The sequence below is a fragment of the Danio rerio genome, chromosome 2 (assembly GCF_052040795.2).
Source record: "Danio rerio strain M-AB ecotype USA chromosome 2, GRCz13ab, whole genome shotgun sequence".
NCBI classification, from domain to species: domain Eukaryota; kingdom Metazoa; phylum Chordata; class Actinopteri; order Cypriniformes; family Danionidae; genus Danio; species Danio rerio.
In genome coordinates, this window is record NC_141022.1 from 16,372,182 (window position 1) to 16,386,046 (window position 13,865).

Genomic DNA, 13,865 nt, shown 5'->3' on the forward strand with positions numbered 1-13,865 from the left:
TAATGTGAAAAAAAGCATAAGAGATGAGTTATTTAATAAATCAAATTGTCTTTGCAAACCGTTTTGTAACATACGCTGCAGGCATTAGAAACTTTGAATTCAATAATTAAACACTGTTTAATTGTTGTTTATTGTTATATTATATTTGTTATATTTTTGAGTTCTCCGTCATCATTTATTTCACCTTTGCAGGGATGGATTTTAATGTTATAATAAATGATTTGATTACTTCTCGCGCTAATCGAAGTGCATCACATGACTGTTTATGACTGCGCAAGCCCAAGCCTGGCCCGACCCGTCTAAAATGATAGAAATTAAGTCCAAAATGCAACATTGGGTTCGGGCAAAGATCTTTGGCTCTAGTCTTCTAACATTGTTAGGTCGAGCTGCAAACAATGCAGGGATTAACCAGGACCAGCTATGACTAGCTGCAGCAACGTACTGCTGGTGCTTTACTCCTTTCATATGCAATTCAATAGCTTTGAGCCCCATGGTCCCCAACGAAAAGGTATTTTTGCAAAATTTACACATTGCCTCATTGCCATGTCATTAAATTTACCCTTTCACATCTTTGTATTTTGAACCTCACCTCGACAACCACGTAATGACAGCACGCAGGTGCAGACCGACGTAAGCGTCTGTAGCCGATAATAAGCTAATAAATCACAGAGACTGTCATTTCTCTCCTGTTTCACACATACTGAATTGATCAACTATTAGATGTTTTACGGTGGACCACTGTGCTTCCCTGTCATCATCAAGCACACCGGCTGAAAATGTAATAACTACAGCCACTTTATGGTAAATTTAAGACAATTTAAGACATTAATTTACCGGATTTAAATTAAGACATTTTAAGACTTTTTAAGGACCTGCGGGAACCATTTTTCAGAGAGCAGTCACAAAATTACTTGCCTCCTGATATGAAGTCAACACTTAAAAAAAAAAAAAAGGAAAGGACAAATATATTAAATAAACAAACTTGTTATATGCATAAACTGAATCCATATTCTGGGGCTGCAACTAACAATTACTTTAATAATCGATTAATTCATCAAAGACTCCAACATGTTTGCATTTCAGGTGCTAAATCATTGCCGTAGTGCTCCCGTTAAAACACTTTTTTGTTTATTTAGTGTGAAATGCTCCCACAGGCTGCACAGTGGGTAGCACGTTCTCCTCACAGCAAAAAAGTTTGCTGGTTCGAGCCTCAGCTGGGTCAGTTGGCGTTTCTGTGTGGAGTTTGTATGTTCTCCCCATGTTTGCGTGGGTTTCTTCCGGGTGCTCTGGTTTCCCCCACAAGTCCAAAGACATGTGGTATAGGTAAATTGGGTAGGCTAAATTGTCCGTAGTGTGTGTGTGAATGTGTGTGTGGATGTATCCCGGTGATGGGTTGCAGCTGGAAGGGCATCCGCTGTGTAAAATTTTGAGACATTGAGCTTTACAGTTTTTGCATTCCATATAGCACACAATATGTGTGTAACAGTTCTCTTTTATACATTACCATGACAGAGACCCTAAGGGTTCTCTAAATGTAAATTATCGAAGTTCTCTTACATTTGCAATCTGGAGTTAAAAAAAAAACACTGTAAACGCAGATTAAATCTTCTCATTCCGAAAAGTAATTTTCCACTTGGAATTATAAGGTTCTATCTGACAGATCATTCATTGAAGCATTACTTTTTAAGAAATCCAATCAAAAAACATATATATTGATATTGTAACAATATGTTGATTCTTGAGAAAGTAAATTTTTTTCTTTCTATAACATTTATTTCATGTTTTGGACAAATTAATAGAAGGCTCTGCTAAATATTTTTGTCCAGTGCAGATGTTAACTTTATCTAATTAATAACCTTATATTTATTATATTTTACGCTTTATATGAATTATTGAATTATATTTATTGAATTATATGCCCATTGAAATAAATTAAGTATTTGCCCTTCAAGGCTTAATATTAAATTTAAAGACTTTTAAAGAAACAGATGATGACCAAATGAGTTTAATAAATGCTGAAAAGTGTTTCACTGACTATATGTAAACAAATAAATATATTTCACATTTAATATATACATTTTTAAATATTCATTTCTTTTTCAACAATGTAAAATTTAACATTTCATCTCAATGTCGGCGACGCAGTGGTGCAATGGGTAGCACAATCGCCTCACAGCAAGAAGGTCGGTGGTTCAAGCCTCGGCTGGGGCAGTTGGCATTTCTGTGTGGAGTTTGCATGTTCTACCCGTTTTAACGTGGGTTTCCTCCGGGTGCTCCGGCTTCCCCCACAAGCCCAAAGACATGCGGTACAGGTGAATTGGGTAAGGTAAAATTGGCCATAGTATATGTGCGTGGTTGAGTGTGTAAGGGATTTTCCCAGTGATGGATTGCAGCTGGAAGGGCAGATCCCAGATTAATAAAGGGACTAAGCCGAAAAGAAAATGAATGAATTTCAATGGCAAGAAATGCGTCTAAATCATGTGATAAACGAGACACACATCTCAATTTTGTGTTGTGCAGCATTATTTAGCCAACTCTTATTTTGTGTGATTTTGTCTTTCTGGTGTTTCCCGCTGTCAATGGAGCAGTCCGGTGAAATGACAAAGAAAGCTGATCCTGATTGGTCCTCAAGTGTGCATTAAAAATGCTGATTGGCGCACAGAAAGTACCTTAAAAAACCAAGTTCGACTTTGTATAAAAAACTTTTTTGTTTGTTAAATAAAAATCTTAGAACGTAAAAAACATGTAAAAAAAAAAAATAACATCATATAATGTAAATAAGTTTTCATTTATTAAGAATATGTCAATAACTCAATTTTGACAAAAATGTCAGATAGAACCTTATAATTCTAAGGTGACGATATGCTGGATAAGTTGGCGGTTCATTACGCTGTGGCAACCCCAGGTTAATAAAGGGACTAAGTCGAAAAGAAAATGAATGAATGAATGAAATGCTCCCACACCTTGGATGAATAGGGTCACACAAATTTCTCTGCCTTCACTATGTATATTACCTCTAACGTTACCTCTGCTCGTTTTTTTGCTTGGTCCTGTCTATGAGGCGCCGAACTCTGCTGGCATTAGTGCTCGCTCAACCAAAGTTTTTTTAATAATCAAACATCTATCATAAACATAATAAACATAATAATAAACATCTATCTACAAGTCGCACGACACGACACATCGATTATGAAATTTGTGGCTAACGCTTTTAGTAATTGCTTTTATCGATTTGTTATTGCAGCCCAACCATAATCCATAAACTGTATTCTGAATCTGCTTCATCTGGGTCTGTCTCATCACTGCTGCTTATGATGTGACACAGTAAAAGCTGACACACACATGGGAACGGTGGGTGGGCAAAACCAGCTCATTTGCATCAAAAGCACAAGCAACAAAAACAGGTACACTGTCCTTTAATAGGCACAGAGTCTAAAATTAGCATATTCTGGAGGGTATAATTAATGAACTGATAAGTATTTTGAGCTGAAACTTTACAGACATATTCTGGTGACACCAAAGACTTATCTTACATCTTGTAAAAGGGTAAAATTGAAGCGCATTAAATAAGGAGTCACCCTGATCTGTGGGTCAATTAAGAGTTCACTGAACATCTTGTGGTCCATTCTTTGGTTAAATCAGATAAAGTTGAACTTAGATATTCTATACCAGGGGTCACTAACCCTGTTCCTGGAGAGCTACCTTCCTGCAGAATTCAGTCCCAACCCTGATCAAACACACCTGAACCAACTAATAGTACCTAAAGCAGCACTTGATAATTACAAACAGGTGTGTTTGGTCAGGGTTGCAACTGAAATGTGCAGGAAGGTAGCTCTGGTTGGTGACCCCTGTTCTATACAAAGCAAATTATATAATCTAAACATATTAGAAAATAAGAGAGCATTCATACCTTAAAATCATGTTTAAACATACAAAAAAACATTTTTTTTCAAAAGCAACTGAATTTGACAAAGGTATCCCCTAGCATAATGAAACTTTCAAACTATTCATCTTTATGAACCACTAAATTGAAATAGAACAGAACATTTGTCAGTTTTTTTCATTATTTGAATGTGGACAGGTTTTTATGCTTTATTCAGTGTTTACTAACAAATAACTACAAACTCACCACTGCCGGGTCCTGGGGAGCCCATCACACTTCTGTAGGTAGGAGGAGGCAGTGGAGGTGGGGTTCCCCTGAAAGTTCCTGTTGCAAGGTCTTTGGGTGATGTGCCAAACACAGAAAACTCATCTCTCACACTTGCCAGGTCAGGAGTTCTTCTTCTGTCCTCTGTCATTGCAAGAACAGAGGGAATGGCTCCATGCTGAGGGTAATGGTCCATTGGAGGAAAGGGCATTCCAGGACTTGCAGGGGTGACAGGCGACTCTTGGACGAACTCTGATTCTGGGATCTGAAAGCAGCAGGGAAGGTCCAAGGGACTAAGAGGAGAGTCTGAGGGTGGTGGTGGTGGAGGTGAATCTGGTGGTGGGATAGAGTGAAACAGTGGAGGGGGTGAGGTGGGAAGTGGCAGGTTGAGGGGTGAGGTTATGGGTGAGTCCGGAGGCGAGTCTGTTGGGGATGAGGACAGTGGTGGGGAAGGGGCAGGTTCATTTGGGGGTGGAGGTCTGGCAGGAGATCCTTCACCAAAGTTCACCCAGCTGCACTGGACCATGTCTGATCCAGATTTGGATGTTTCAACAGGTCCAAAAACACTGTCCAAATCAGGCATACACACCCCTCCAACTGGGTCAGAAAATGCAGCCTCCTGATAGACTGAAGATGACCCACCTCCTTTGACACTAGGAACCACACTATAATAACCTGGTTGAGAAGAATGACAACAATTTGTCAAAAACACTTCCATTTTCCATTATCACAAACTCTTTTTTATTTGCCTTAGATGAATTTGCAAATGTTTTTGAGTAATATTACACATAAAAGTGTGCTGTTAACGCCAATAATTAATACATTTAATAAAAATACTGTAAAATAAGTAAATAAAGTAAGTTATTGTTTAAATGAATTATTGTCTCTATTTGCTTCATTTATAAAACAAAGCCAAGAGTTCCAAACAAAGCCATTCTGCATTTGTGAGCAATACACAGTGATGTTGAATTTCTGAAAGAATCTGTTTTTAAATAAGCAGTGGATACACTTTGTACCTTAATGAATCAGCCACTTGAACAAATCAGTTGAATAAATAACTGAATTACTTATTTAATAAGTGACTTGCCGTTACCTACTGGTGGTCCACGACAGGCCAAAACCAGTATAGCCACTAGCACAAAAAACACACTTAGTGAAATATTGTCTTAACTTTTTATTATTAAAAAAAACTTATTTAAACTTAAAAAACAAATAGAAATCGAAAATAAAAAAATGTTTCACAGTGTCCTAAAACAAACATAAACAAGATAAAATTGGAAACAGAACAAAAAGTTAGATGTTAATGTGGTAGACAATTTTAAATAATAACCAAATTCTTTCAAAAAATTTAAACTATGCATTTAACTGAAACTGTCAGTACATACCAGAGGATTCAACTGAGCTGGAACTTCGTCCAGGTGGAGTACCAGGAATGTTCTTTGGAGGAAGAGGTGGTGGAGCTAAAAGGGCAGATGACAGGACACATTTAGAAGAAAAAATTACCTCCTTACTGAATAGAGCATTATTTAAAAAAATAAAATATTATTATTATAACAACTGAAAGAAATCAGACAGTGGCTGTCAATATGGCTTAAAAATCATTTTTTAAATATAAGCACAACTCTTAATTATATTCAAATTTTAAAGGCAATACTTAGTTTTAGGGGAAAAAAATCTTTATTGTCGCTTATGCCCGCAAGCAAGCACAATAAGAAAATAAAACCAGATCAGGCATTGCATCTTTTATTTGAAATGTAATGACACTCACTTTTTAAAGCGCATAACATTTTAAAAACTATTCTTAAATAAAATGTTTTTTTCTTAAATGATCATGCAAGTGTTATTAACAAAGTAAAACTGTTGTTATTGAGTGCATCAATAAGCTGAAAAAATGAGATTTAAGGGGCCGATCACACTTTTTGAATTGAGGCGCCTTTTTTAAATGATTTACTAACGGCCACAAGCTTTTGTGTGCTGCTTGCGTGCCCTGTGGGCCATTTTAACCGCCTGCTGCGCCTCGCATTTTTGTCCTTGCGTGCTATACTCTTGCAGTTGAAAAAAAAAGCCACCTTTAAAAGAAAAAGTGCATTTTGTCAGTCGCATCTGTTTCATTCTACAATTAAATGGAAGCAATGCTCTGCTTTAAGTTATCCGGAGCTGTATGACTTTACAAATCTTGAATTTCACAAAATGCTTAAATATTAAAATTAAACCAATTTCAACAGCAACACTCGCACAATACACAGCTAATTCAGTCATTGCCTAGCAACATAAAAAGTGCATCATAACGGCAGTGTGGTGCCTCACAATTTTTGAAACTTAAAATTGCGTAACCTGGACATTACCCAATCAGGTCAGGAAATTCAATGCTACATGGGGGAGTGTATGGAAAGCACCAAAGCAGCTGGACCTTGTCATGGCCTTAAAACTCCAGGCCCTTACTTACCTGAATATGGATCACAACAGGACACAGAAATTAATTGGGGCTTGCCCTGCCTCCTCCACAGGCAGTGCTTGCAGGTACACTACCTGGTCTGAAAAGTGTGTGGTAGATATCTTGGGTATATAACAGAGCCTCCTGTCATAGCCAAAAGTATAGTGGCCTAAATTCCTGGTACGAAAATAAAGCACATGTCAATGAACTGGCATTCGAGAAGCAAACAGGATGACCTGAGCTTCTCTAAAGCACGTTCATAACAGCTGGACCACACCGGGGTGGAGGCTCCATTTTCCATTCAGCAGTTTTCTGTCCCCCCCAGAAAGATGACCTGCCCCGTTGCGCTCGGCTGTTTTTTTACTGCTAAGGACTTCTGGGTAAAGTCCCCAACAATGTTGCAGAATAGGCCTTCCTGTAATTTGGCCATACCAAGAAATCGGGCTTTGTCGACGTGGAGCATATCTACCAGATTAAGCCAAGAGCAGCATTTCTGGAACACTATGTGGCCACCATCTTCCCCAGGTATGGAAGGCAGACGTCATTCATAAGAGCATAGTCAGCTATCGTGCAGAACTCGTGCATCAAGTCTGGAGAACTGTCCTCATGCATCAGGGCCAGTGGTCTTGTGGTCTAAATCCATGGTGCAGGGCAGAAGCAGCATGGCCGGGCATGTTGCTCTCTAAGGGTAAATCTGTCTTTTATAAGACAGGGACAGAAGAATCACTGCCACTGTCTGTGTCATCACTCGCACTGGATACATGAAGCTTGATATCTCTGGATTCAGCTCAGCAAACAATATCTATTCGGTCGCGTTAGGCTTCTGAAGCAAAAGTCTGCCCTGCTCTCAGCAACGGGTGGCTTTATACAGCTGTGTACGACCTACACATAGGCATTTTTTTGGCCCATTTTCTTCTTATTTTTATTTTTTTTAAGAGTGATTGGTTATCTAGCAATACCCCAAAGTGTTGTCCAACACAGCATTGCAGTTCCCGACCTGATGGGGAACATAATTGTTGAAGTATGTTTTCAGCACAAAATATGTGGGAACCCCACTAATGAAGGCTATTTCTAAGATGTTATGGTAACACTTTATAATAACTACACACTTTAAATAATTTATTAAGCATTAGCAAATAGTGAACTCGTTATCTGTTAAGCATTAAATCTACATTAATAAGTGTTAGTAAGCAGTTTATAACTGCAGCTACAAATGCTCTATTCTTGACTTATAAGCACCTATATAATGTGGTTAATAATTGTATTTTCATACTCTGTTAATGATTTATTTTTCATTACTAAATTAAGTATCAAATTATTTACAAACTGTTAGTATATAAGAGTAGTTAAGGGTTTTTAGGAATTCATTCATTCGGAATGAGTTAATAAATGATTAATAAACTATTGAAATCAACATTTATATGTCTAATTATTCAGGCTTATATTAATGGTTACTTGGTTACTATATGTTTTTTTTTTTTTGTTTTTTTTTGCAAAGTCTATAACAACTGTAGGCTCTTATAACTTTTTTTAAAAACATTAAAATGTACAAAAAAATAATGTTAAATTTTTATTTGTATTTAGCCTTCACGAACAAATGAGTATATTCATAGTTGTGGTTGCTTTTCATCTTGAACGTCCTTTAAGTGATATATCTGTCTATTTATATTTGTGTATGTAATTACCTAATCAAATTAAAAGGTCTAACATAAAATCATTCTTATATATTTTACATAGTCTATTTATATAGACTAATATTTCATATTATTTTAAATAACACACTTGCAAGAATCAAGTTTATATATATATGTGGGAGTATGTATGCATCAACTTTATATGTATATGCGCAAGTTTCATACATGTTTGAACATAGTATAGGTTTATATGAAAGTAATTTATAGGTGTATATGCACGTGTTGATAAGCGAAGTTTGATTTAAATCCTACACAGAGGGCGCAGTTTCATCTTCTCTTGATCAGGCTCATTATCCGATTTACTCTGGTTTAAAAAAATGTGTATGTAAGCTTGACTGCCTCTGGCATATTTGAAAATACAAACGTTATTTAGTAGTCCATTATGTCTTTATTTATTTTTGCAGCTCACTGCGCCTGAAACAATAATCACCAATCAATGAAAGTGATTGGAAACGTAAGAAAGCTGATAAGACAAAAGTGAATACATTTGTGTGTGCGCACGTACACAATGCACTCCACCATTGCTGCCAGATTGGGCAGTTTCCCGCCCATTTGGGCAGTTTTGATTGAGTGGTTGTTTTTGGGCTGGAATCAGTCAGCAACTTCTAGCAACACTTCACACAGCTTTGCTAGCTGTTTTTCACTCGGACTCATTCACAGTCTCTCTCTCACATAAACAAACACGCAGGTATTCACCACGCACAAGTTACGCAAAACACGAATATTTGATATTTCCCAGAGCAAGATCCAGCACTGCTGTGAACAGTTTATTTGCCGTACATAGCATACACAACTTATTTGAAATTTGTGAAAGGTTTGCAGTTTATGCTGGAGCTCCTAGCACACCTTCTTTCAGTTTTCATTCAGCTTGTACTTTGCAGCAAAAGCTGCATAGTGGGTTTTGCCATAGGTTCCCGACCACTGTTCTATCGGGTGGAACAGATTTGATGTGTCCCCAATGCTAGTCTGCATCACTCCCCCACATAATTTGCAGAGCACCGAAACTATAAGTTTATGGGAACTTAAAAAGCTGAACCACTTCCAAACCACTGTATTAGTCCTTCCTCTCTCATCAACTAATTCTTCTGAATTCTTACTTGCGGAGGAGAGGAAACGTCATGCCAGCAGGTCAAAGGTTCACAGTGAGAGAGAGAGAGAGAGAAAAATTGAGTTTACTTTAATTTTCTCCACAGCAGTGTTATAGGGGCATCTGCTGTAACTTCAGTGTCAGTGAATGACTGCCCAGCAAACGCATGCAGTAAATTGTGCAGTTTCTGCGTTTTAATTTCTCCAACTGACCTCTCTTGACCAAAGTATTGTACCGCAACATAGTGCATATTTGATAAATGACGTGAATACATAATAATCGGTTATGATCTATTGCTGAACAGATACCAAACTGTCCGTCTGTATCGCAGTGCACCGAAGAATCAATTAATTTTGACACCCTTACAAGACATTATTTTTAAGTATGATGTAGGAAAATGCAAAATTCTAGGAGCACAAATTGTCTATGCTTGACCATGGTTATTTAGCTTGACCAAGTGTTCCTTGGCCACAAAAAGTAAAAAAAAAAACTCAGTGATGCACTGAATGTTTGGCAACCAAAACACTTTCATATTTCTCAAACCAAACAATCTTTACCAAACAAGACATTTCTAATGATTCAATAGAACACACCTGGCAAAGAGTGCAAGAGTAATGTGCTTTGTAAATGTAGCAAAAATGTTGGCATTTTAAAACAGGGGTTTTCAATTTCCACCAGGGGGAAGCCAGCACAGCACACTAAAGGTGGGTCACGAGATAAGAAATCTTAAAAATAAACTCTCAATATAATACTATGATTTTTGGATTTCATTATTAATATGCTAAATTGAAATAAACGAAGTACTGCACTTTCTCCAGTTCTGTGATTGTGTAACATATTGTAACCTGCATTCTGGAGATAAACATTCCATTTAACATTCCAGAAAACAATCTGGGTGAATCGCCAGGACAATAAAATCACTTGGCGACGAAAAGTCTGGCTTAGTAATCCGTGGTGACATGTTAACAAGTCTGGGAGACTTCACAGAACCACTCTCTGCCTACTTCAAAAGAACATGACAGATAAGATAAGAAAGAAAATGAACTCATCAAATCCAGAACCAGCACAAAACCAAAGTGTTATGTTTTGTAAACTTTGTATCTCATTTCTGACTTTTCTTACCTGTGTAACATCTCTTATAACCTGTATGCATGTTCCATTTAGGCCTTTGTAAAGCATAAATATTGTAAGGATATGAAAAATTATGTTGATGTACTTTCAACCCCCCCATGTTTGGTACCGATGGGTTTCTGCTGACATTCTACAACACATGATGCATAGATCGAGACCATAACTCGCATTGTTTTATTCTTTAAAGCCCTGTATTAAATGCCTGTCCGCATGCTTTAGGCGGACGCTCAAATTTGCATACGAGCAGCCCAGAGACAAAGGAAGGTTCGCGCGCAAACTTTCCCCTGAAATCATTGGTCAGAATGCTGTACGGGTTGTCACGTGACCCGCAGGTATAAGCACACTTCCCCCCAAACATCTGGGCAGAAAGAGAACGTCCCAAAAAGGAACATCATTAACGGTGGCCCTCGGGCCACACGTGGCTTTCTAAGCCGCATGGACTTTTTCCGCTTTCTTTATTTTTCCGGCAAAGTAAATTCAGTTTAAAGTTTGCGATCGTGTTCGTCCGAACTGCGTTACAAACTCCACGCATCAAAGGACATCAAGAGTAGTTTCATCACGACGGAAGAGAGACGCATAAGAGAGACCGCCAGACATGAAAAACCAGGTGATTTTAGTTATGCGATTAAGCTGTGCCCCTTTTATCAAAAAGGTGTTTTTTATAACCTTGGTGGTCCGTAATGGTGCGTGTGGAACTGAAAGTTTTGTCACTCTTTTATCTGAAATCTATATTTTCTAGCTTTACTATTTCTATTTGCTGTTACACGTTCTATAGACCCGATATTTCACGTGGTTTACCTTTGTTTTGTGTTTAATGTATGTTTGTGCGTTTGTTTGTTCGTTACGTCTGACTAGTCAATAAATTCCATTATAATCAAATGAATTGTATTGTTTGCCTTACGAGAAAATGTCACTGAAATACAGATTCCCCTGCCTTGCTATTATAAGTTGTTTAAACTTTTGAATGATTAATCTACTTCACAAGAAGTAGCAATTAAATTCCCTTTTTCTAAATGAATAGATTACCGTGTCCGCTCGGAAGAGCGGCGGCTCTGCTTGTGTTTGTTTGGTCAAATTAACAATAAATTGATCCGGAATATTAATGATTAATAATAATTCGTTATTGTTGATAATTAATATTCATAATCTGGGAATCCGCTCGGTCGCGCGAGCATGATCATTTACAATCATATGTTTGTTTGACCAAACTGACTGAAGCTTAAGCCGGAATATTAATAATTAAGAATAAACCGTTATTGTTGATTATTAATATTCATAAAATGAGCTAATTTCATGTTACATATATTGGTGGAGAATGCAGGCAGTTTTCCAAACATTTTCTGTGGAACAAACTTTCCAATTCATTGGATTTATGAAGCGCGCTATAGAGAAAAAAAAAAAAGGACCGCGAGAAGCATTTCCTTTCTTCAAAACTGGGAGGACGAAAAGCCTCTTTCAGCCATTCTGTTCACTAAACACAGCAGAGAGCTGCCCGTGTAGAGTGTAACAATTTAAACTGCAGTTCATATATATTTTAAATCGATTTTGCTGAGGCGCACGTTCCGCAAATCATTTAAATATATTAGTGTGCCTGTCGGAGGAAAATACACCTCCCTCAGCGCTTGTGGGACAGTTTGGAAACCCCAAACCTGTCCGTTTAAAAGGCCTTTATAGCTAGAAAACCTCTAGCCTATTTCTCCCGTGGTTTCAAACTGTTAGATTAGCTGCCTAACGTTTAACCTCTTTGCTTCGCCGCCGTGCGAAATTAATTTCAGAACTGCTGGACGGTTCTAAATTAATGTATTTGGGAGCTGCAAGCTTGCCTGTTAACCGCTTTCTGACGAAAGGAATTCTCAGAATCATAAGCGTGTCTTAAATGGTACCGAAATCTGATATGGATGTGAATTCCCATATTTCAGTTATGTTCGTCCGGACCAAATCTGTGTACAAACGTGCACCGCCTCGAGAGACGTCTCGCATTTTATGTTTGTTTGTCTAATTGTAATGGTCGAATATTATTATCAATGTTACGGCAACAAGATATAATGACCGCTTGTGCGAATCTTAGTGGTTCGCGCTTTGCCTTCGTGAAGTCAGCCGCATACCAAGTTATGAATGAGAACTCCTCCCATTCATAAATCGGCTCTTCGAGCGCTCATTGACTCCTCGTACACGTAACCCGTGCGCGCGCACGCATGCGTGAATGACGTAGTCACCACCCCAAAGCATAAGATCCACCTTCAGGAGGCAGAGTGTGTGACGCGGCTTACATCACAGGGCAAAACAACTCGCTAGCTTCTAACGACTAGCCTTAAGTAAACTAACCCTTCGCGTCTTAACATTACCAAACTGTTAGCACAAGGCTAACCGGATGCGAAGCGTAACAACTTGCAAGCGGCTAACGCCAGCCAATGCTTAAGCAAACCAACCCTTCACATTTTGTAATATTAACAAACTTTAGCACAAGGCTAACCGAATGTGAAGTGCAATTCGGAAACATCTCCCCCTGTCTCCTCCTGCTCTTCTCACATCAGTTCCGCCCACCATTGTGTCTCAAGTGGTCTGAAATGGTCAAACAGTTTGGAGTTAATTTGTTTTAATTTCGATTAAGCATTTTATTTTCCCTGTTATCATTTTATCCAAACAATAGTTTAGTTACCTAAGTATAGATTATTGGTCTGTTTTTATTTCTTTTGGTATTATGAATTATTTTGTTACTTTCAATTTTTTTTATTAATTTTCTGCCTTCTGTCTTTTTCATTTTAATACCGTTGTCCAGTTTATTTTGTTATTACTTGATTTTTAATCAAGTTCCCAATAATCTATTCTAAACTTAGGTCATGTTTAATTTTAATTTTGTTGGTTTAGCTATTTGGGGAATAGCCTTTAATTTCTCTATTATTATCATTAATAGGCATAATTTTTTCTTCCCTTTTGATTTTTTTTTTTACTCCATCTTTTCCTCATGCCTTATTTATTCCCTCACCTCTTAGGTTATAGGGAAAGCATTACTATATAAGGGCAAATATTAGTCTGAAGCTAAATTCAGAAGCTATTAATCTATAGATCCCACATCTGATAAAAACATGTTGGGCTAACCCATTAATGTTTGTAGATGCCCCTGAATACTAAGGCACTCTTTCTACTTTTTCTAAGCCGTCCTGTACTGCTTTTACCTATAGGGGATTATTATGATTATTCTTTTAGATTCTTTTATGCCGATTTAATTTTCCTTTAGCCTCCCTCCATCACAGGGTGATAACCTTCTCTATCCATCAGATACTACAGCATACTAAGATGCCTACTCCAACTGGCTCGCCCAGAATAGTAGATCCATAGTACTGCCCGTATCCGGACCCGAGTCCTCTGTGC

The 13,865-nt window shown here is 37.7% G+C and overlaps 1 protein-coding gene across 4 annotated transcripts in view; it reads right to left on the minus strand.

The window, feature by feature from the left end:
* The window catches only part of sgip1b (SH3GL interacting endocytic adaptor 1b), a 150,132-nt gene that overhangs the window by 85,979 nt on the left and 50,288 nt on the right, over positions 1-13,865 (minus strand). For all 4 annotated transcript variants that reach the window (XM_087240568.1, XM_087240570.1, XM_087240569.1 and 1 more), the window contains 2 exons: positions 5,533-5,607; positions 4,130-4,822 (listed from right to left, as the gene is read on the minus strand). In XM_087240568.1, coding sequence (XP_087096694.1) covers positions 4,130-4,822; positions 5,533-5,607 — 768 coding nt within the window. The remainder of the gene's footprint in view (positions 1-4,129; positions 4,823-5,532; positions 5,608-13,865) is intronic.